This window comes from Scyliorhinus canicula, chromosome 1 (genome assembly GCF_902713615.1).
Source record: "Scyliorhinus canicula chromosome 1, sScyCan1.1, whole genome shotgun sequence".
NCBI classification, from domain to species: domain Eukaryota; kingdom Metazoa; phylum Chordata; class Chondrichthyes; order Carcharhiniformes; family Scyliorhinidae; genus Scyliorhinus; species Scyliorhinus canicula.
The window spans coordinates 119211203-119235508 of NC_052146.1; the positions used below are offsets into that span (position 1 = coordinate 119211203).

The 24306-nt window shown below is 48.2% G+C and overlaps 1 protein-coding gene across 3 annotated transcripts in view; it reads left to right on the top strand.

Annotated features, from left to right (window-relative positions):
• Positions 1-24306, top strand: part of LOC119966780 (arf-GAP with SH3 domain, ANK repeat and PH domain-containing protein 2-like) — a 173167-nt gene that overhangs the window by 50001 nt on the left and 98860 nt on the right. For all 3 annotated transcript variants that reach the window (XM_038798766.1, XM_038798770.1, XM_038798761.1), the window contains exons 4-5: positions 2057-2131; positions 20890-20939. In XM_038798766.1, the coding sequence (XP_038654694.1) occupies positions 2057-2131; positions 20890-20939 (125 nt within the window). The remainder of the gene's footprint in view (positions 1-2056; positions 2132-20889; positions 20940-24306) is intronic.

The window sequence follows — 24306 nt, forward strand, 5'->3', positions numbered from 1 at the left end:
TCCGCATCGCACTTAAGATGCTCCTTAATCGACATCGGTGATCAAGTTCATGGTCATCTGTCCTATCATTTCCTTCTGTGGTTCGACGTCAGATTGTGTTAATGCCCCCATGAGGTGCGTTGAGAGGCTTGTACCATATTAAAGGTAGGGGCATAGTAGTGGGTTTGGCAGCGATGTTTCCATAGTTATTTGTGTATGCTTGTACAGGAATGGCTGTTTGTGTAAAGTGTTAATATTCAGGTAGCCAACGACATTTTATGCCTTCAGAATGATGTGGCCTTGTATTTTGTATGGAGTTAATTATTTAGAAATAATTTTCTCGTGAGATTTGGTTATTTCTCCTTTCACATGCTTGGTGAAACTCTATAGAAATTTCATCTTGCTGGAATGACCCAGAAATATAAACATTTCCAAAATGGCCTGTGGCAATTCTGTCCAAATCGGTGTACTCAACAGGGCTTGGCACACACATTCTTGAAGTCTGAATAAAAATTGGCTTTGGGCTTAGTTGACCTTGTCACACGGAAAGGGCTTGGATTTGATTTATTCTAGTGCAATACTGAAGAAGTGCAGCCATGTCAGGAATGCTGGTGTTTGGATGAGACATTAAATTGAAGGCCTGAAGCCTGCCTGGCCTAGTAGATGTAAAACATTTCTTTTGTTTTTGAAAAACAAGAAACTTTATTTTAAGGCAGCATATAGACACACCATGTACCAAGTGGAACATTTCCATGGAAATTCACAAAGTTTCGCAGCCAGCACCCTTAAACAATATTTTATAAAAGGAATTAAATTAAATTATGTCCCGTTTAACTCCATAAAAGCCTAAATCTGATGTATGCAATGATGTCTATGCAATGTTGAGGTACTGTACTGCATCCTTTGGTATTGCCATTAGAGAAAGAGGGTGCCTGTGTGAAAAGTCAATTTACAAATACAAACATGCAGGTTGCAGATCCCTTTTACCCAGGTTCCATCCCCTTTTGCAATTTCAATTAATAAAGGATTGCTTTTCACAGTTAACCAGAGTGGGATAAGACCATTAACAGTTCAATAAGCATCAATAACAAGGGAAAAAATGTGTACATTTCTGAATTACAAATCACGAATAAGAGGTTACTGTTCTATAAAAATAACGGCATCAAAAACCTGCATATTCCCTGTTAAAATAACTTTGATAAATTGATTTGCATTGCTAAGTTTGTCAACCAATGTGCTATTTGCAGTTTTTATTTAAAGAAAAAAAAAATCAGTGCTAGGAAGTCGCTCACAGCCCAGCCTTCAACAAGACTAAGGCACTTGTGTGATGGCTTAACTTATCAAGCAAAGAGAATCAAGGCTGACTAGACAGGCAGATGTAAAACATTTCTGACCACTATCTTGGAAAAACAGGGGCGTTTTCCCTGGTCTTTGAAGCCAATATTTATCCCTCAACCAACATCATTAAAATAATTTATTAAACTGAAATAATTAAATTTAAAATCAATTAACATAATATTGGTTATTATCACACTGGTGTTTGTCGGGGTGGTTGGGAGGGGCGGTTCATTGCACAAATTGGCTGATATGTTCCTACATGGCAACAGTGACTACACTTCAAAAGTAATTCACTGACTGTAGCGTCTGGGACGCACTGAGATCATGAAAGAGAAGGGGCAGGATTTAACAAAATAAAAACAAGAGTCCGGTTGTGGGCGGGTTTAACACAGTGTTTCCCGGCGTTTATAGCACCGGGAACGACCCGCTATCGAATGGGACTCTGTTATTTTTTTCGGGTCTTGGCGGAACTTCCTTCATTTCCTGTACTGAGGAGCTTCACTCGTCAATGCAAGAAGAGATCGGAATGGCGTCCCGAACTCTCAATCACCTAATGCCCCCCCACCAAGAGAGGCCTCTTTCGAGATCTTGCGCCAACTATGAAAGCACACCTTTCACATCCAGACCTTTTAACCTCTTCCTTTTGGTTCCAATCAAACTGTGAATCCCCATCGTGTTTAAAAATTATTGTCCAATTTCCATCACGGATTTTAATGCCGTTTTTAAAATCTGTTTACAGACTCAAAACATGAGTAACATCCTTTCGTTTCCATTGGACAGTCTGCTAAAGGGGGACTTGAAAGAAGGAAAAGGGGTGAGTTTACTTTTCTCTTTGTTCTGTTTTTTTGAAAAATTGTAATCTTAATACCGCTGCTTAGACCCAGGTGTGTAACTGTGTGTGACTATAGCGCAGGGGAATGTTGACTGTGTTGTTGCGAGACTTGTCTTTGGATCTCATTCTTATTGGGTGGTCTCTGCCGATTTTGTTTATGGCATGATTATGCTGTGGTTTATGGGATATCTTCACTGTTCAATCCCCTTTCCTGTCCTCTACTTGTTGGGAAGGCTGTGTAAAATAGAGATGGGGATGGGTGGAGGAGAACGTTTTCTGTGGAGATAGAGTTGCAATTAAAATGTTTGTGTTTACTGACTTGATGCGGTGTGAAATGTCACTAAACATTGCTGTGTATGTCAAGAAAACCAAATGATGAATATCCACAGGGGGCCACAGGGAATATCCATCACATAGCCCTCGTCAGCCCGGGCTTTGAAGCCACGGCAACTATCTACGGTTGCTAACACTCACTCCCAAGACTGATGTGGAGTCTCCTGGAATTGAAGATTCATCTCCAGATCGCCCCTGCCTGCAAACCCAGGAAAAACTACTGGGGACAATAAATATTTATTTTCCATTTTCTCTGGATGCTTTGATTATTAGTCATAAAAAGTTTGGAGATGTGGGAAGGGAGTAGAAAAGGCTGTTTGGCTGACAATCAAGAATCATCCAGTCAGGCTTTTCAATTAGCTATGGGAAGGCAGAGCAGGTCTGCATCGGAATTTCAAGGCCCATATGGGGCCTCTTGCAAGGTTCCATGGTTGCAAATCGCAATAAATCAAAGAGGCTTGGGAGTCTGTTTAAGTAAGTGTGATTCTAATGGACTGGTGGGGAGAGGGTTAACCTATTCTGTTTTTATTTAATGGCATTTGGAAGCTACTGTGCAGGATCTGCTACTGTATTCATATTTGTTTTTCCCTCCATCGTAAACAATGAGCCCAATTACATTTCAACATACAGATAGTCTCTGCGGACTCACGTGCCATAGGCAGGAGGTGTGTATGTGGGTCAATTTGTTGATCTTTAGACCCCCTTTTATGTTCACTCTGGCAACTATCGGAGTGAATCTGCAGCAGAATTGGCATTGATTGGGGAGAAGGAGGTGGGGCAAAACGCAGGAGGGAATGCTGCCAGCCTTTGGGTGGCACCTGGACTCTGTCTTCTGGAGTCACTCCAAGTACTGATGTGAAAGTTATTCATACTCTGGCTTTCCTTGAAACATGGCACCCCTGTTAGAATCAAATGACATGAATAAGGCTTTGTACTTGGGCAGAATTCTGAAATGAGATTGTCGCCTTTTGATTTGAGTCACAGTCTGAGGTTGAACAGTGTGTGTAATTTAGTGGAAGGTTCAGCATACACTCTGACAGCTGTGTGTGCACGCTGTGATATCACTGGAAACTGGCCACATAAATGGAAGTTCAATTTGTTTTAATATTTCAGCAAAAGACATCACTGAGACGTGGTACATAATTCCCTCACACTTTCCACTCCTTTTAATGTCAAATTGAGACGTTCTATGTCCAGCCTAATGTGGTCAAATGCTCATTTTATATTCCACGTCTTGTGCCTTAACTCCTAGCCTGTTATGGGCATTTCTTAACAGTGTGAGTGTGACATTTTGTACATGAGCAATCCTAGTGATCTGTCCTGTCCTGTGTGTATAGTTGGCAAGTTGGTGTTGAAGTGCAAGGCAATAAATCGTAATCATGAGGAGAGGCTGCCTAATCTCAAACCTGCTTTGGAGTTCTTTCAGCTGATGAGAGAGGAGGAGATATTTAGGGCGGCATCCTCTGTTCTGGAGTCTGTAACTGCTCCCGCCAGCTGAAAAACCGCAGTGGTTCCCACTGGCGCTAGGAGTGCCCTGACGTTGCATGCCACGGCACTTGCAAAAACATTTTTCTTCGGGGATTGGCTTCTCCGTGCCGTTCCATTGGATTTGCACTCTCAGCTCTGGCAGGAAAACAGTCACTCGTTGGGTCACCCCAATAGCCACTCCTGGGATCTACCCAGCTCACAACGCTTCGCGAAGTGGAACGCGATTTCGCGAGACGTTGCGATGTAAATCCTGCCCATTGTGGGTGGGATAACCTTTTGGCAAATCTACATATTAGAGTGAGACAGCTAGTCTCACTTTAATGTGCAGATTCCCGAGGTCCTTGAGGCTTTGGCATTCATCCTCTCTGCCTCGGGTGAGCGCCATTCAGCACTGGTCCCCGCAAATGGAGACCAGATGGAACGGCACTCTTGGGGTTCTCCCAGGGGATTGGAGGTCGCCAGCTGCATGCATTTTGGGCAGGGTGGTGCCCTGTCACTGCGGATGTCATCTGGGCACCTTGGCAGTGCCAGCTTGGCACCCTGGAAGTGTCAAATGGGTACCAGCCTGGCATTGCCAGCTGGCATAGGCATTGTCAGGGTGCCAAGCTGGTATTCTTTGCACTTGTGCGATCAGGCCTGGGGTGCTCCGAGTGAGTCTTGGGGAGTGGGGCAGGGACCCTTCAATCGTGCATTTCGGTTGGGGGCAGGGTTGGGGTTTGGTTAGGGGGTCTCGGAGATTGGGAGGCCATTTAAAAATTCCGACGAGTAGAGCTCTCCAGTGTACAAAATGGAGTTATGTGCGTTCCCCACTGAGGCCTCTTATACAATGCAGGTCACATTATATAGCCATGTGTTTCTCAGCACTGCGAGAGCCAGGAAACACACGGCTAAACGTGCTTGCTGTGGGACTTTGAATCGAGCCCATAGTTTCCCAAACGGAGAATTTTGCCCATTATCTCATAAAGACACATCCCTAATAATGACATGAAAGTGTTGTTGTCTGCACTCAAAACCCTTTAAACAGATCACGATGGTGCAATGGTTAGCACTGCTGCCTCACGGCGCTGAGGTCCCAGGTTCGATCCCAGCTCTGGTTCACTGTCCGTGTGGAGTGTGCACAATCTCCCCGTGTCTGGGTGGGTCTCACTCCCACAACCCAAAGATGTGCAAGGTAGGTGGATTGGCCACGCTAAATTGCTCCTTAATTTAGGGCAGCACGGTAGCACAAGTGGATAGCACTGTGGCTTCTGTTGCTCGTTTTGCTAAGTGTGCTTTACACTTAATTGGCTCTGTTTTATAACCTTGCTCTAGAGTCGCCAGGTATCTTTATGATACCAACACGAGGTTCAAGTTCAAGTGCTGATCAATAACTCAATACACCAGTTAGTAAGGTTCAAATCAAAACACATTTATTATATACACAGTCAATCGCTACTCATGCATAAAATACTACAGAACTAGACTATTTCTACCACTAAAGGCCAATACCTAGCTTTGGAAAAGGAACCCATTGGGTCAGGGAACAATGGCCTCTCGTTCGATCCTGAGACTGCAGGCTTCTAGCTGGTATGGACTAATGGTTAGGAGCGCCTATCTTGTAGCGTGCGTTGACTGGACACTTACTTGTTGGTGCAGCTGCTAGGCAGGTCTCTGTCAAGGGTTGTTTCGAGCTGCTGGGAGACCCTGCCAAGAAGACCGAATTGAACTTGGGGACTCTACTTTATAGTCCCCAGGGGCTTCGTACCCTTTTGGGCGGACCCGGTACCTGGCTCCAATTGATTGGACCATGTTCCAATCGATTGGTTTGATTTCCCCAATACTGGGGCTGATCCCTGATCGCTGGGCGGTTCCTAAGTGTCCGTTGGCTTCTTTTGTGTTGGCTCTTGCTGGCGCCAAGGAGTCTGGCTTTGCCTCGATTATCTTAACTGTTTCTATTGTTCCGGGGGATCGCTCATCAATATACAGATAGTCGTCAGTTTCAGTGCTGTCTGCTTTTCTGCGAGTCTAATATACAGGAAGCTTGGCATTCTGCTTGCTTCCCTGTACCTGTCCATTTTTCCCTGCGTTCTTAGCGAATCTCCATTTTAAAGTCAGGAAGTGGCCAGCACAGGTGGCTACACTTCACAGCGCCAGGGTCCCAGGTTCAATTTCCTGCTGGGTCACTGTCTGTGCGGAGTCTGCACGTTCTGCCCGTGTCTGCGTGGGTTTCCTCTGGGTGCTCCGGTTTTCTCCCACAGACCAAAGATGTGCAGGTTAGTTGGATTGGCCATGATAAATTGCCCTTAGTGATCAAAATGGTTAGGAGGGGTTATTGGGTTACGGGAATAGGGTGGAAGTGAGGGCTTAAGTAGGTCGGTGCAGACTCGATGGGCCGAATGGCCTCCTTCTGCACTATATGTTCTGAAAAAAAAATTGGAAAAAATTAATTGGGTACTCTGAATTTATTTTCAAAAACCCTTTTAAACTGTAAGTCAGTATATAATAAGTAATATTTTCTCACAAAGTGAAAGGAATCCCATCTGTACCCCGAAACGCTTTAAAAAGTCTGTCAGTATGCCAAGTTTAAAGGTCTGTGAGATAAAGGTGAAAGTAATCCCTTCAAATTGGTGGAAACCATTTCAAGTGTTTTACACACAGTCAATTTAATTGCCTTTTGAAGTATTGAAGTCTGCGTGTATGGCGAGGAGGCTGAATGCTTTGAACTGGATTGTTTACAATGAATTTCACAATCCACTGCCAGCTCAAGGCATAGTGATTGACAGCTCACTGGATCTTGAAAGGGCAGAATCAGGTTGTTTATTTTTATAGCTGTGCAGGCATCCATTAAGTCAGGTTAGCAGCTGTTTCTCTTTTTTGGATGAGTGCCTCTTTGTTCTTGAGTGCTTCATAGAAAGTGAAGAGGCAGCACCCAAAGCTGTACTATCCTTACGAACTTGAGCCCCTCCAATCCAGCACTTGACCCCCACTTCCCAGGAAGGACTCCCCCTTGAACCCCACCTCCAGGATAGCCCCCCCTCAGCACTCTGGCGACTATTGTGGGGAAAGGACTTACCACTTTAGAACATAGAACAGTACAGCACAGAACAGGCCCTTCGGCCCTCGATGTTGTGCCGAGCAATGATCACCCTACTCAAACCCACGTATCCACCCTATACCCGTAACCCAACAACCCCCCCCCCCCCCCCCTCCCCCCCCCCCTTAACCTTAACCTTAACCTTACTTTTTAGGACACTACGGGCAATTTATCATGGCCAATCCACCTAACCCGCACATCTTTGGACTGTGGGAGGAAACCGGAGCACCCGGAGGAAACCCACGCACACACGGGGAGGACGTGCAGACTCCGCACAGACAGTGACCCAGCCGGGAATCGAACCTGGGACCCTGGAGCTGTGAAGCATTTATGCTAATCACCATGCTACCGTACTTTGCCATCTCTCGGACTGCAAGCCAACAGGTCCGCGTTGCCCGATACTTGCACAAATTCACACCAGCAGGAATCTCGGCTGGGCGTGCTGGAGCATGTCAGCTGGCTTGCGATTGGTGTGTCCCACCCAGCAATCACATGCAAAATAGTTCTTTTTTTAAAAAAAATGTTATTCTCCTTTTTCACTTTTTCTCCCAAATTTACACCCACCAACAATAAACAATACTCAGCAACAGATATGTCAATCCCCATAACAATAACAACGATCCCATCCTCCCACCAAACCCCAAACATTAACCCGCATGTTCACACAAACAAATGACTAAAAAGAATCAGGAATCACCCACAGTCACCATTAACACATTTCCCCCTCCCCCCAACTAATGTTCGATGTTATCCAGTTCTTGAAAGTGCAGAATGAATAATGCCCATGAAGTATAGAACCCCTCCGTCCTTCCTCTCAGTTCAAACTTAACCTTCTCAAGAGTAAAGAATTCCAACAGGCCCCCCCCCCCCCCCCCCCCCGCCATGCCAGGGCGCAGGGTGGAGAGGTTGCTCTCCAACCCATCAGGATCCTCCTTCGGACGATCAACAAGGCGAAGGCTACAACATCTGCCTTGGCACCCGCTTCAACCCTGGCTGGTCCGACACCCCGAATATGGCCTCCCGGGGGCCCGGGTCCAGTTTCACGTGCACCACTTTAAAAATTACCCTAGAAACCTCCTTCCAGTAATCCTCCAGCTTTGGACAGGACCAAAACATAACCCCCCCCACCCCCACCCGCAACGTTCAAATACACCTTCTACTCCTTCCAAGAATCGACTCACCCTCGCGGGGTGTGCTCTGTATACCACCTTCAACTGTATCAGCCCCAACCTCATGCATGAGGTGGAGGCGTTCACTCTCCGGAGCACCTCGCACCAGAACCCCTCCTCCATGTCCTCTGCCAACTCTTCCTCCAACTTCGCTTTGATCCCTTCCAGTGGTGCCTTCTCCTCTTAAAAAATAGCTCCGTAAACTGCCGACACTACCCCCTTCTCCAGTCCCCTTGTCGTGAGCACCTCCTTCAGCAATGTGGAAGCCGGCTCCTCTGGGAAGTTCTGTATCTCCTTTCTGGCAAAATCTCGAACCTGCATGTATCTAAACATTTCCCCCTGCTCCAGCCCATACTTCGCTTCCAGCTCCTTCAATCCTGCAAACCGACCCCTGAGAAACAAATCTTTTAGTGTCTTAATCCCCTTCTCCTCCCATTTCTGAAAATTTACATCCCACTTCCCTGGCTCAAATCTGTGGTTCTCCCGAATCAGCATTTCCCTTGACCCTGCCCCAACCTGAAGTGTTGGTGAAACTGCCTCCAGATTCTCAATGAAGCTATTATTACCGGACTTCCTGAGTATTTTCCCGGGGCTATCGTGAGCAGCGCTGTTACTAGTACTTTCAGTCCCAACCCCCTGCACAAACTCTCTTCCATTCTGACCCACTGGGATCAGCCCCTCTGACCCAGCTCCGCACCTTCTCCACATTCGGTTCGGAAGACCCAAACCCCCTGCCTGCTTTCCCCTCTGTAGCAGCACTTTTCTAACACTGGCCACCTTTCCTCCCCATATGAACGAAGTAATCATTGCCTCAATCTCTCTGAAAAAAACCTTTGGCAGGAAAATTGGCAGGCTTTGGAAATAAACAGAAATCGGGGCAACACGTTTATTTTAACCGCCTGTACCCAACCCGCCAGTGACAGAGGGAGACTACCCCACCTGGACAGATCAGCTTTCACCCTCCCCACCAAACTATAAATGTTGTATTTGCGAAGCCCCCCGGCACTATTCCTTTCCATACCCCTGAACATCGACCAACGGCTCAATCACGAGTGCAAACAGCAGGGAAGACATAGGACATCCCTGCCTAGTCCCACGGTGGAGAGAAAAGTATCTTGAGCTGATGTTGGTTGTGCGGACACTCTCCTTCGGCTCCTTATACAGTAGCTTTACCCAGTTCACAAATCTTGGTCCAATCCCAAACCGCTCCAGAACTGCCATCAGGTACCCCCGTTCTACCCAGTCAAACGCCTTCTCGGCGTCCAATGCCACAACCACCTCTGTTTCCTTCCCCTCCGTCGGTACCATAACCCCGTTCAATACACTTCTAACGTTTGAAAAGAGCTGGTTCCCTCTCACGAATCCCATCTGATCTTCACCTATCACCTTCGGGATGCACTCCTCCAGTCCACCCGCCAGTACCTTTGCCAATATCTTTGCGTCCACATTTAAAAGTGATATGGGCCTATACGACCCACACGCTGTCGGGTCTGTAGTAATCCACGGGAGGCAGGAGTTCCGTCACCACACCAATATTTATTTACAATAACGATATTACAGGAACAGCTACAAACAGTGCTGCTAGCAGTCCAGTCAACTTAAGACTGGCTCACAAAGCCTACACAGGTGATTATATGGGCCCCCTCAATGAGCTATCATTGAGGGAGCTCATACTCCAATTGGCCAACCAATAAAGCCAATTGGAGTTCATTACACCCCTCCCCCCCAAGGTCTGAGGAATTCCTGCCAGCTGGCATTCCTCTGAGCTTCTTCCAGCTCCTCATGTCTGGGTCTGTCACCCCTGTGTCGTCCGCCGGGTCGTTCTCTGAAGTGGGCGGGGTGTACCTTATAGGTGCCCGTCTTTTCCTTGACGACCTCCTTGGAAGTGGTTCTTCCTCCTCCTCGGGGAGAGGTGTCGCGGCGGCCTCGTCGAGCGTATCCATCTCCGACTCTGATGACTGGATGACGGGGTCTGGAGAAATTGTTCGGGGCTGGGGTGTGGGTATCCTTTCCGTCTGGGCTATCCCAGCTTGAGGCGGTCCTGCTTCGCCTGCCTCCAGGTGTGGTTCCGCTGCCCTTATTTGGTCTAGGTGTTTCTTCAGCACCTTACCTCCTATTGAAACCTCATAGGATATGAGCCCTGTTTGGGACTCTACTGTGCCTTTGACCCACGTTGGTCCATTCCCATAATTCTTGACCCAAACCGGTGCCCCCACCTGGAAATGTCTCTGCTGCCGACTATTATCATGCCCCCTGCTGTTGTTTCTCCACTTTCCCCGTTAATTTTGGGAAAAGGAGACTCAGCCTCGTTCGCAGCCGCCTTCTCATTAAGAGTTCAGCTGGTGGTATGCCCGTTGTGGAATGCGGTGTGGTCCTGTAATCAAACAGCCAGCGGGAGAGCTTTGTGTCCATTGACGCTGCCGGCTGCTTCTTGAGTCCCGCTTTAAGTGTCTGGACCGCTCTCTCTGCCAGGCCGTTGGTCGCTGGATGGTAAGGGGCCGTTTTGATGTGACGGACTCCGTTTTCCTTCAGGAATTTTCCAAATTCCCCACTTGTGAATGCCGTTCCGTTGTCTGACACCAATACCTCCGGAAGTCCATGTGTTGCAAACGAGGCCCTGAGCTTTTCAATTGTCGATGCTGTCCTTGCCGTGTTTACCCGGTGGACGTCCAACCATTTGGAGTGGGCGTCCACTATCACCAAAAACATTGAGCCCATGAAAGGGCCGGTGTGGTCAATATGCAGGCGGGTCCACGGTCTGCCTGGCCATTCCTCCGGGTGCAATGGCGCCGCTGGTGGCACTCTTTGCCCCTGTTGGCACTCCTGGCACCGACGTACCAAGGCTGCTATGTCTGTGTCCAAACCTGTCCACCAAACGTAGCTTCGAGTTAGCATCTTCATTTTAGACACCCCTGGGTGTCCGTGATGTAACTCGGTTAAGATTGCCTGACGGCCCTGAGCTGGGACGATTATCCGGGCTCCCCATAATAGGATACCGTCTTCTATGGTTATTTGGTCCCTTCTGCTCCAGTATGGGTGCATCTGGGGCTCCACTGGTCTTTCCAGTTCCCCTGTTAGCAGTAAATGCTTCACCTTGGTTAAAACTGGCTCTTTTTGCGTCCACAACCGAATATGTTGTGCGTCTACTGGTAGGGTGTCCAAAACATTTAGAGTCATTACTGTCTCCTCTACTTTTGGTATTTGCGATGGAGGGGAAGTCTGCTCAAAGCATCTGCATTTGCTACTCGCGTTCCCGGTCTGTGCTCCAGAACGTATCTATATGTCGCCAGTAGCAACACCCAGTGTTGGATTCTAGCTGATGCAATCGGGGGTATTGACTTGTCTTCTTTTAATAACCCTAATAACGGCTTATGATCCGTCACTATGGTGAATTTCCGCCCGTACAGATACTGGTGAAATTTGTTTACTGCGAATATCACCGCCAGTCCTTCCTTCTCGATTTGGGCGTACTTCCTCTCAGCCATCGCCAAGGTCCTCGAAGCATAGGCTATTGGCCGTTCTTCCCCATTCCTTCCTCTATGGGCTAAGACGGCTCCTACTCCGTAGGGGGATGCATCACAAGGGACCACCAACTCCTTCCTTGGGTCATAATGCTCTAGGACATTTTCGGATGACAGCTGTTCCTTAATGTCCCTAAATGCTCGGTTTTGGCGGGTGGACCATTTCCATTCTTGCCCCTTTTTTAGTAGCTGGTGGAGGGGTTCTAGGATGGACAACCTATTTTCAATAAATTTTCCATAATAGGTTACCAACCCTAGAAATGATCGTAACTCCTGGACCGTGGTGGGAGCTGGGGCTTCTTTTATTGCCCTTACTCTGTCTTCTAATGGATGTAAGCCTGACTAGTCTACTTTATATCCCAGGTACGTCACTTGTGGGGCCAGAAAAACACATTTTCCCTTTTTAGCCATACGCCTGCCTTTGCGAAATGCCTGAGCACTTCCTCCAGGTTCCTTAAGTGTTCCCTGTTTGTCCTACACGTGATTAAGACATCGTCCAAATAAAACGCCACCTGCGGTAGTCCCTGCAGAATATTTTCCATCGTACGCTGGAATATAGCGCAGGCTGATGACACTCCGAAAGGTAGCCTAGTGTAACGAAAAAGGCCCTTCAGGGTGTTGATCGTAGCGAACTTCTGGGAGACCTTGTCCAGTTTTAACTGCAGGCAGGCGTGGCTCATGTCGAGTTTCGTGAACAAAAGCCCACCTGCCAATTTGGCATATAGGTCGTCTATTTTAGGGATTGGGTATTTGTCCAGCAGTGTGTATTTGTTTACTGTCTGTTTGAAATCTCCACAGAGACGTATCGAGCCGTCTGGCTTCAAAATTGGTACCACCGGCGCTGCCCATTCCGAGAATTGTACTGGTCTGATAATGCCGTCGTGCCGTAACCTTTCTATTTCGTCATCTCTTTCTTCCTTAATGCAAAAGGTACCGGCCTGGCCTTACAAAATTTCGGAAGGGCTTCTGGGTCCACGTGCAAAGTTGCTTTGGCACCTATGATTTCCCCCCAAACCTTCCTGGAAGACCTCCGGGTATTTTTGGAGTACACCACTCAACTGCCCGCTTCCACTCTGGAAAATTTTCATCCAATCTAATTTTAGGTCTATCAGCCAGTTCCGTCCAATTAAGCTCGGTCCGGAGCCCTCTAGTATAGTCAATGGTAATCTGAGCAATTGTTTCTCATATTCCACGGGTACATGAGTCGTGCCTAGAACTTCCAGGGGTTCCCCCGTGTAGGTTTTAAGATTCGTCAATGTTTTTGTTAGGATTAGTGGCTGGAGTCCATCTTTGATTTTTCTAAATGCTGCCACTCCCATTACTGATACGGCCGCATCCGTGTCTATTTCCATTATTGTCGGCCGCCCGTTCACCCGTGGGGTAATCCTAATGGGTTCTGCTTTCTTCGTTGCAATATTATATAATTGTTCCCCTTCGGAGGAGGATGGGGCATCTAGGTTGTGTACTTCCCTGCGTCCCCATCTGCTATTCCTCTTTTGCCACCTCCTTCTAGGGTTTCTGTCGTTGTTACCCCACTCTGTCTCGTGCCAGAAACGGTCCTTCTCTGTTGGGGGAACCTCAGCCGGTACTTCCCTCTGTCTCCAGTTAGTCCTGGCAGACTTGGGGGCAGTTCTGGGGTTTTCCTTTTTCCCTATATTCCTCAGGTTTTTCCTGAGAGCGGCTATCTGGTAGCAGGACCCGTTGTGGTAGTCCCTCTCACAGGTATCTACCTCCATTGGCGTGCCCTGTAGTTCCTGCGCCCCACTTGCTGCCTTTTCTAGGGACAGTGCGAGCTGTAATGCCTGCCTGTAGTCTAGCTCCGTTTCCGCCAACAGGCGCTTCGGTATTGTGAGGGCGTTTATACCACACACTAACCGGTCCCGAAGCATTTCATTTAGCGTCAGGCCGAACTCACATTTTTCCGCCAGCCTTCTCAGGCGGGTCAAGAAATTTGTGACTGACTCCCTGTCTTCCCGCTTCGCTGTGTAGAATCTGTACCTACGCAAAATGAGGGGTGGTTTTGGGTCGTAGTGCTCTTTCACCAATTCCGTTACTTCTTGGAAAGTTTTTGTGTCCGGCGCATCGGGATAAGTCAGACTACGTATAATGTCGAAAGCTAAGGGTCCGCACGCCGACAGCAGGATAAGCCGGCTCCTTTCGTCTGTCATTATATCATTTGCCCGGAAGAAGTAACACATTCTCTCCACATACTGGGCCCAGTCCTCAATAGCCGGGTCGAATGCCTCTAACCTCCCAAAAAACGGCATTTTTAAAATGGCAAGGCTTACCCTTCGAGTGTGGCAGCTGGTCTCCGCAAAATTCTTAGTTTACCTCGTCGCCACTGTAGTAATCCACGGGAGGCAGGAGTTCCGTCACCACACCAATATTTATTTACAATAACGATATTACAGGAGCAGCTCCAAACAGTGCTGCTAGCAGTCCAGTCAACGTAAGACTGGCTCACAAAGCCTACACAGGTGATTATATGGGCTCCCTAATGAGCTATCATTGAGGGAGCTCATACTCCAATTGGCCAACCAATAAAGCCAATTGGAGTTCATTACAGGGTCCTTATCTTTTTTTAGCAACAGGGAAATCGATGCCTGCCCCAAGGTTTGCGGCAGCACTCCCTTCCCTATCGCCTCTTCAAACATCCCCACCATCAGAGGTGCCAGCTTATCCTTGAATTTTTTATAATATTCCACTGGAAACTCATCTGGCCCTGCCACCTTCTCCGACTGCATCCTCCCAATCGCATCTTTTATCTCCTGTTCCACTATCGCTCCTAATGTAGCCCTATCCCCCTCCCCTAGCCTCGGGTACTCCAACCCATCTAAAAATACCTGCATCTCCCGGTCTCCCCCAGGGTGCTCTGACCTGTACAACCTCTCATAAAATTCCTCAAAGCCCTTGTTAATCAGATCCAGAACCACCACCAACTTCCCTGCCCTGTCCGTCACCTGAATAATTTCCCTTACCGCTGCCTCCCTTCGGAGCTGACCTGCTAACATACCTGCCTTATCTCCATGCTCGCAAACTGCACCCCTTGCTCATCTCAGTTGGCGCACCACCTTCCTGGTGGATAGTCGGTCAAAGTTCGCCTATAGTTCCTTCCTCGTTTCCAACTTTGCTGGGTCCCCATCTTCTCAGAACTCCTATCTACCTCCAACATCTTATCCATTACCCGTTGCCTCTAACTTCTCCTCTTTGTCCACCCTGGCCTTAAATGAAATCACCTCCCCCCTCACCACCGCCTTTAGAGCCTCCCAGACAACTGCCGTTGACACCTCACCCGTACAGTTGAAACTTACATATTCCTCAATTACCTTTTCAATTTTGTCACAGAACCCTTGGTCCCCCAAAATTCCCACATCTAATTTCCACCCCAGCCTCTCCAGTATCATATCCACCCAATTCGGAGCATGATCTGATACTTCAATTGCCGAGTATTCTGATCCCTTAACCTCAGCCAGCAAAACCTTCCCCACCACGAAAAAGTCGATCCGCGAGTATACCTTATGGACTGCCGAGAAAAACGAGTTCTCCTGTTCCCTCCGGTGCAGAAACCTCCAAGGGTTCACCCTCCCATTTCCACCATTAGCCCAGCCAACGCCTTTGCCCCCTCTGATGGGACCAGCGAGCGCGGCCGAGACCTGTCCAACCGTGGCTCCTGCACCAAGTTCCAGTCTCCCCCCCCCCCCCCCCCCCCTCCCATATACACTTAACAGTGCCACTAATCTCTCCTACAGCGCCCCTGTCACAATCACATATCTACCCCCCTGATCTGTTACCACCCTCTCTCCATCAGGAAGTGTATTCTTTTGCTGACCATTACCGCTACCCCTTGAGCTGTTCTGTCAAATCCAGAGTGAAACACCTGACTTACCCAGCCCTTTTTAAGTCTCACCTGGTCCTTCACCCTCAAGTGAGTCTCCTACAGCATTGCCACATCGGCTTTCCAACTTTTAAGATGCGTAAGCACCCTTGACCTCTTGACCGGACCTCCTAACCCCCTCACGTTCCTCGTGACTATCCTAACTGGGGGTCTCTCACCCTCCCATCTTTCTTATCCACCATTCCGCCCCTCCCAAAATCCCCCCTACATTTCCTCTCAAAAAAAATCTCTGAGCATCGATCCCTTCCCAGCCCCCCCTTGCTCGTCTCATAGGCCCATCAAACCTGCTAACCAGGCTCCAATGTTCAAAGCCCTCCTCTCGCCTCACCTCCGTTCACTTGCCGACTTTAGTTAGCTAGCGCGGGTGGCTCCCCCCCCCCCCCGCCACCCAAGGTATACTGACCCCTCCCACCCAGTTGCAGAGAAAAAATACAAAAACAACAACCCAACCCATACAATTCACTAAAATAAGATATAACCGTCGCAACACCGAATGCCAAGCAACCCACCCAATAACTTGAACTCTGTAACAATGTGAAGCGAAGTAAATTACAATACACGTCAATGAAAAGAAAGTTAGAGGGCGCGATTCTCCGCCCCCCATGACGGGTCGGAGAATAGCGGGAGGGCCTTCCCGACATTTTTCCCGACCTCCTGCTATTCTCTCACCCCCCCCCCCCCCACGGCTGCCCCATGACACGAATCGCTGCTCGCCGTTTTTTACGGCGAGCAGCGATTCTTCCCTATCCGATGGGCTGATTTCCCAGGCCTTTATGGCCGTTTTCACGAATTTAAACACACCTGCTATCACAGTTCGTGAAAAGTGTCATTCTGCACAACCATGCCACCGTTTGGCACGGCCGCACCACGGCCGTGCCAAGGGTGGCATGGGCCCGCGATCGGTGGGCACCGATCACGGGCAGCGGGTCCGATTCTCGCGCACTCTTTGTCCCTCCGCCGCCCCGCAGGATCAGTCCGCGGGGAGGCTGAGGGGCATGACGGACCGCGCATGCGCGGGTTTCACGCATATGCGCGATGACGTCATCCGCGCATGCGCAGGTTGGAGCCGTCCAACCCGCGCATGCGCGGCTGATGTCATCGTGCGTGTCAGCCGCCGTGAGTCTTGGCGGCCGGGCTTAGCGAACGTTCGCTAAGCCCGCGCTGCCGTTCTTCCCGGGGCCGCGATGCTAGTCCCGACCGGGGGGGTGAATCGTGTCCCGGGAGGGGGCGCGGAGGCTGCCGTGAAACACAGCCGGTTTCACGGCAGCCTTTACGACTCTCCGCATTTGTGGAGAATCACGCCCATAGCATTTTTACGTTTTCCAGCTCCCAATCACAGCCCACAGTCTCTCTTCCAGCTCCGCTCCTCAAGTCTGTCCCAAGCCTTCTGCCCTCACAAACGCCTCAGCTGCCTCCCTGTTTTGAAATAAAAATATTTGCCGTTATACGTCACCCGCAACTTCGCCGGGTATACCATACCAAATCGCACCCACTTGTTGTACAGTGCCACCTTCACTCACCCAAGCGCCGCTCGTCTTTTTGCCAACTCCACCGTCAAGTCCTGGTAAATCTGAACTCTAGCACCATCCCACTGCACCTCGCGCTTCTGCTTCGCCCAGCTTAACACCTTTTTCTTCATGCAGTACTTTGGAAGGAAATAATTACTGCTCTTGGCGGCTCATTCACTTTGGGCTTCGGCCTTAATGACCAATGAGCTCGGTCCAGCTCGTACCAGGAGGGGTTCTCACCCTCCCCCATCAACTCCGCCAACCTGGGGGCAGCACGGTGGCGCAGTGGGTTAGCCCTGCAGCCTCACGTCGCCGAGGTTCAGGTTAGGTGGATTGGCCACGCTAAATTGCCCCTTAATTGGAAAATGAATTGGGTAAAAAACAACTCCGCCAACCTCTTAGCGAAGTACTCTGTTGGCCTTAGGGCCTCTGTCCCTTCGGGCAAGCCCACAATTCTCCGATTGCGCCGCCTAGAGCGGTTCTCCAAGTCCTCGAGCTTTGCTCGGAGTCTTCTGTTGGCCTCCACCACCCTCCACAGCTTGGCTCCTATCGAGCTGAGCTGGTCGCTGTGCTGCGACACTGCCACCTCCACTTCCTTCATCGTCTCGCCCTGCTCTCTTACCTCGGCCGATGTCTTTGCCACAGCTACCCTCACCGGTGCGATTGCCTCCTCCACTAATGACTTCAATGCGACCGCCATTTCCTTCCTCAAAACCTCCATGTGCCTCACAAACTGCTTTTCCAGCTCCACAGCCATCACCTCGGTCATCTTCTCCACCGTAAGCAGTGCGGTCCCACCATGCGGTCTGGCATCCGCCATTGTGTCAGCGCTTTTGCTGGTCCTCTCATTCAACGGCGAGCCCGCACTTCCTCCCTTCTTCGACGCTGCTTTTTGCATCCTTTAACGACTTATTAGTTTTCCTTTTTCCCCCCTTCTTTCCTTCAATCTTTAAAAAAAAAAAAATTCTTCCTTCAAGAAAAAGCAGAAATTTTCCACAAACTTCCTTCAAAACTTCTTTCTCTTCTTTTTTGTATTCCTCAAGAATTCCCCTGGGACCGGACTTCTTAAAACATTCTAGGCGGGAGCCACCCGTTGTGGAACATCTCACCTACATTGCGCCCTGGCTTAGGGCCTCTGCAAAATAGTTCTAATGAGCTCCTTGCATGGTCCCCTCGAGTCAGGGTGGGAAGCCCACAATGGGTGGCGGGGCTGGCATGGAAATTCACAACCAATTGGCTGCCTGGCGTGAATCCCGATTTTTGTCCCGCCGCAGGATTCTCCGCCCAATTAGGATTCCCAATCTTAGCAGTGGAGAATCCCGGACTTCACTTCCTGTTTAGCTAAAGCCCTATTAGTCAGTCCCTATTAGAGCTGAAGGGACAACACACTGACTGGCTATGTGTCAAACTGTACAGCACAAATAGAAACCATTTGGCCCACTTTGCCTCTGATCTCAACTTGACTTTGGGGGCTGTTTGAGCACAGGGCTAAAGAGCTGGCTTTTAAAGCAGACCAAGGGAGGCCAGCAGCACGGTTCAATTCCCGTACCAGCCTTCCCGAATAGGCGCCGGAATGTGGCGACTAGGGGCTTTTCACAGTAACTTCATTTGAAGCCTACTTGTGACAATAAGCGATTTTCATTTTTCAACGACGACAAATAATCTTAATGGTATCAATCTGCTTTCTGTGGAAAAGCTGTTGCGATAAAATGAACTGGGAAGCCAGTATAGATGAATTGAAGGAGAGGGTAGAGCTCCCGAGAGGAAGTGAGTTCAGGTACCTGCAGGTAAGGGACTTTGTGCGGAAGGTTTGGAAAGAGTTCCCCAGGTTACCGAGGTACACCCTGCTGGAACGACTACTGCTTCCGGATGTGGAAGGGGAGGGCAGGATCGGAGACATATACATGTGACTGGGAGAACAGGGAGGTGAGTGGGTGGTAAAGATAAGATTAAGGAAAAGTGGGAAGGGGAGCTGGGAGGGGAGATAAACTGGGGAGTGTGGAGTGAGGTGCTACGATGGGTTAAATGCCACCTCCTAGTGTGCAAGAATGAGCCTGATATAGTTCAAGGTTGTACACAGGGTACATATGACCAGGGCAAGAATGAGTGGGTACTTCCAGGGAATGGTAGACAAGTGTGAGAAGTGTGGGTGGGGACCAGCAAATCACGCTCACATATTCTGGGGCTGTGAAAAGTTGGGAGAGATTCTGGGTGGGAGTGTTTGTGGTGCTACCAAGGATAGTGGGGAGGAGGTTGAGCCAGACCCTTTGGTGGCGATATTTGGGATATAGGACAAGCCGGAGCTGATGGAGGAGAGGAAGGGCGATGTTGTGGCCTTTGCCTCTCTGGTTACCCGGTGGCGAATTTTATTTGCGTGCCGGTCAGCAATGCCACTGGGGGTAGAGGCCTGGCTGGGTGACTTAAATGAAAATGAAATGAAATGAAAATTGCTTATTGTCACAAGTAGGCTTCAAATGAAGTTACTGTGAAAAACTCCTAGTCGCCACCTTCCGGTGCCTGTTCGGGGAGGCTGATACAGGAATTGAACCGTGCTGCTGGCCTGCCTTGGTCTGCTTCAAAAGCCAGCGATTTAGCCCAGTGTGCTAAACCAGCCCCTTTCTTCGGTTGGAAAAGATCAAATACGATTCAAGGGGTTGAGCGGAGGGTTTTGAGGCAAGGTGGTAGATATTCGTGACCGTGCATGAGGAGTTGTTCATCGAGGGGAGGAAGGGAAGGGGAGGGTGAAAAAGGGGAAAATTTGTACAAACTATGCAGTCGTGTGTTGGGAAGTTTGTTTCCCGAATTGTTTATTTGTTGTAACTTTTCATTTAAGTTCAGAATAAAATACATTAAAAACAAATGAACTGAGAAAGAATTATGCTTGTTAAAGGAGGAGGATTGAACAATATGGTTAAGAATGTGGCGATATAGAGCGGCATGCGGCGCAGTGGTTAGCACTGGGACTGCGGCGCTGAGGACCTGGGTTCGAATCCCGGCCCTGGGTCACTGTCCGTGTGGAGTTTGCACATTCTCCCCATGTCTGCGTGGGTTTCACCTCCACAACCCAAAGATGTGCAGGTTAGGTGGATTGGCCATGCTAAATTGCCCCTTAATTGGGGAAAAAAAATAATTGGGTACTTTAATTTATTTATAAAAAGAGAATGCGGCGATATTGAGCCTGTGCTATGAATGCATTTATTCTGAAATTTTAATCTTATTGTGTTTCCGCTTTGTTTAACTGTAGTGTTTTCAGGAGCTAAGCTTCAACACAGAATCCCCATTGAGTTATCTGGTTCATTGGCGGCACGGTGGCTCAGTGGTTAGCACTACGCCCCACGGCACCGTGGTCCAGGTTCAATCCAAGCTCTGGGTCACTGTCTGTGTGGAGTTTGCACATTCTCCCCGTGTCTGCGTGGGTCTCAACCCCACAACCCAAAGATGTGCAGGGTAGGTGGATTGGCCACGCTAAATTGCCCCTTAATTAGAAAAAAATTATTGGGTACCCTAAATTTATTTTAAAAAAATAAAATTTATCAAAATTTAAAAAAAAGTTATCCATTGCCTAATATTATTGAGTCCTGACCTGTGCATTTAGTGGCTGTGTGAGAGGGAGCTTCTTATCATTTCTACAATCCACCCAATCTAATAGTCACAAACTCTGAGTGACAATCTCCAGTGTGCCAGGTGCCTGTTGATTGTGCCTTCCAGTTAGAGGTGAGACAAATTAAACTGGTCTTTATTCTCTGCCTACAGGATCCAAAGAAACTCATTGAAAAAGCCTGGAAAGAGTATGAAACTAAAGTGTAAGTGTTAGCTCTGGAGAAACTGCTATTGAGAAACGAATGTGAGAAATTTCATTCGTTGGATGGCATTTTTCAGATAAAAAGAAAGAGAAAGAAAATACTTGGTTATATTATGCTTTTCGTTATCATCGGACACCACATGCTTTATAGCCATTAAATACTTTTTGAAGGGTGGTCACTGTTGTAAAGTAGGACATGTGGCAGCTAATTTGTGTTCAACAAACATTCGCAGCTGCAATGTGATAATAGCCAAATAATTTTAACGTGTTGCCGCATTGTTTAACTGTTTTCAGGAGCTAAGCTTCAACACAGACTCCCCATTGAGTTATCTGGTTCATGGGCGGCACGGTGGCTCAGTAGTTAGCAGTACTGCCCCAGGGTGCCGAGGTCCCGGGTTGTGATGTTGATTGAGGGCTAAATATTGGCCAAGATACTGGGGATAGCTCCCTGCTTTTCCTTGAAACAGTACCCAATTTAGAGTACCCAATTCTTTTGTCCAATTAAAGGGCAGTTTAGCATGGCCAATCCACCTACCCTGCACATCTTTGGATTGTGGGGGTGAGACCCATGGAAACACTGGGAGAATGTGTAAACTACACACGGATAGTGACCCGGGTCCAGGATCGAACCTGGGTCCTCTAAGACAGGTGTTAGATTTGGAGGTAAGTGAGCACTTTGGTGATAGTGACAACAATTCAGTTATGTTTACTTGAGCGATGGAAAGGGATAGGTATATACCGCAGGGCAAGAATTATAGCTGGGGGAAGGGCTATTATGATGTGATGAGGCAAGACTTAGGATGCATAGGATGGGGAAGGAAACTGCAGGGGATGGGTACAATTGAAACGTGGAGCTTGTTCAAGGAACAGCAACTGCGTGTCCTTGATAAGTATGTACCTGTCAGGCAGGGAGGAAGTGGTCGAGCGAGGGATCCGTGGTTTACTAAAGTAATTGAATCACTTGTCAAGAGGAAGAAGGAGGCTTATGTAAAGATGAGACGTGAAGGTTCAGTTATGGCGCTCGAGAGTTACAAGTTAGCTAGGAAGGACCTAAAGAGAGAGCTAAGAAGAGCCAGGAGGGGACATGAGAAGTCTTTGGTAGGTAGGATCAAGGATAACCCTAAAGCTTTCTATAGATATGTCAGGAATAAAAGAATGACTAGGGTAAGAGTAGGGCCAGTCAAGGACAGTAGTGGGAAGTTGTGCGTGGAGTCCGAAGAGATAGGAGAGGTGCTAAATGAATATTTTTTGTCAGTATTCACGCAGGAAAAAGACAATGTTGTCAAGGAGAATACTGAGATACAGGCTACTAGACTAGAAGGGCTTGAGGTTCATAAGGAGGCGGTGTTAGCAATTCTGGAACGTGTGAAAATAGATAAATCCCCTGGGCTGGATGGGATTATCCTAGGATTCTCTGGGAAGCTAGGGAGGAGATTGTTGAGCCTTTGGCTTTGATTTTTGTGTCGTCATTGTCTACAGGAATAGTGCCAGAAGACTGGAGGATAGCAAATGTTGTCCCCTTGTTCAAGAAGGGGAGTAGAGACAACCCCGGTAACTATAGACCAGTGAGCCTTACTTCTCTTGTGGGCAAAGTCTTGGAAAAGTTTATAAGAGATAGGATTTATAATCATCTAGAAAGGAATAATTTGATTAGGGATAGTCAACACGATTTTGTGAAGAGTAGGTTGTGCCTCACAAACCTTATTGAGTTCTTTGAGAAGGTGACCAAACAGGTGGATGAGGGTAAAGCAGTTGATGTGGTATATATGGATTTCAGTAAAGCGTTTGATAAGGTTCCCCACAGTAGGCTATTGCTTAAAATACGGAGGCATTGGATTCAGGGTGATTTAACAGTTTGGATCAGAAATTGGCTAGCTATAAGAAGACAGAGGGTGGTGGTTGATGGGAAATGTTCAACCTGGGGTTCAGTTACTAGTGGTGTACCACAAGGATCTGTTTTGGGGCCACTGCTCTTTGTCATTTTTATAAATGACCTGGAGGAGGGCGTAGAAGGATGGGTGTGTAAATTTGCAGATGACACTAAAGTCGGTAGAGTTGTGGACAGTGCGGAAGGATGTTGCAGGTTACAGAGGGACATAGATGAGCTGCAGAGCTGGGCTGAGAGGTGGCAAATGGAGTTTAATGCAGAAAAGTGTGAGGTGATTCATTTTGGAAGGAATAACAGGATGACAGAGTACTGGGCTAATGGTAAGATTCTTGGTAGTGTGGATGAGCAGAGAGATCTTGGTGTCCATGTGCATAGATCCCTGATAGTTGCCACCCAGGTTGATAGGGTTGTTAAGAAGGCGTACGGTGTGTTAGCTTTTATTGGTAGAGGGATTGAGTTTTGGAGCCATGAGATCATGTTGCAGCTGTACAAAATTCTGGTGTGGCCGCATGGAATATTGCGTGCAGTTCTGGTCGGCGCATTATAGGAAGGATGTGGAAGCATTGGAAAGGGTGCAGAGGAGATTTACCAGGATGTTGCCTGGTATGGAGAGAAGATCTTATGAGGAAAGGCTGAGGGACTTAAGGCTGTTTTTGTTAGAGAGAAGAACGTTAACAGTTGACTTAATTGAGGCATACAAGATGTTCAGAGGATTAGATAGGGTGGACAGTGAGAGCCTTTTTCCTTGGATGGTGATGGCTAGCACGAGGGAACATAGCTTTAAATTGAGGGGAGATAGATATAGGACAGATGTCAGAGGTAGGTTCTTTACTTAGAGAGTAGTAAGGGCGTGGAATGCCCTGCCTGCAACAGTAGTGGACTCACCAACATTAAGGACATTTAAATGGTCATTGGATAAACATATGAATTATCATAGATTGTCATAGAATTTACAGTGCAGAAGGAGGCCATTCGGCCCATCGAGTCTGCACCGTCTCTTGGAAAGAGCACCCTACCCAAGGTCAACACCTCCACCCAAACCCCATAACCCAGTATCCCCACCCAACACTAAGGGGAATTTTTGTCACTAAGGGCAATTTATCATGGCCAATCCACCTAACCTGCACATCTTTGGACTGTGGGAGGAAACCGGAGCACCCGGTGGAATCCCACGCACACACGGGGAGGATGTGCAGACTCCGCACAGACAGTGACCCAAGCCGGAATCGAACCTGGGACCCTGGAGCTGTGAAACAATTGCGCTATCCACAATGCTACCGTGCTGCCCCACGGGATAAGGGAATAGTGTAGATGGGCTTTAGAGTGGTTTCACAGGTCAGCAAAACATCGTGGGCCAAAGGGCCTGTACTGCGCTGTAATGTTCTATGTTCTACTTTTTAAAAATAAATTTAGAGTACCCAATTATTCTTTTTTTTCCAATTAAGGGGCAATTTAATGTGGCCAATCCACCTAGCATGCA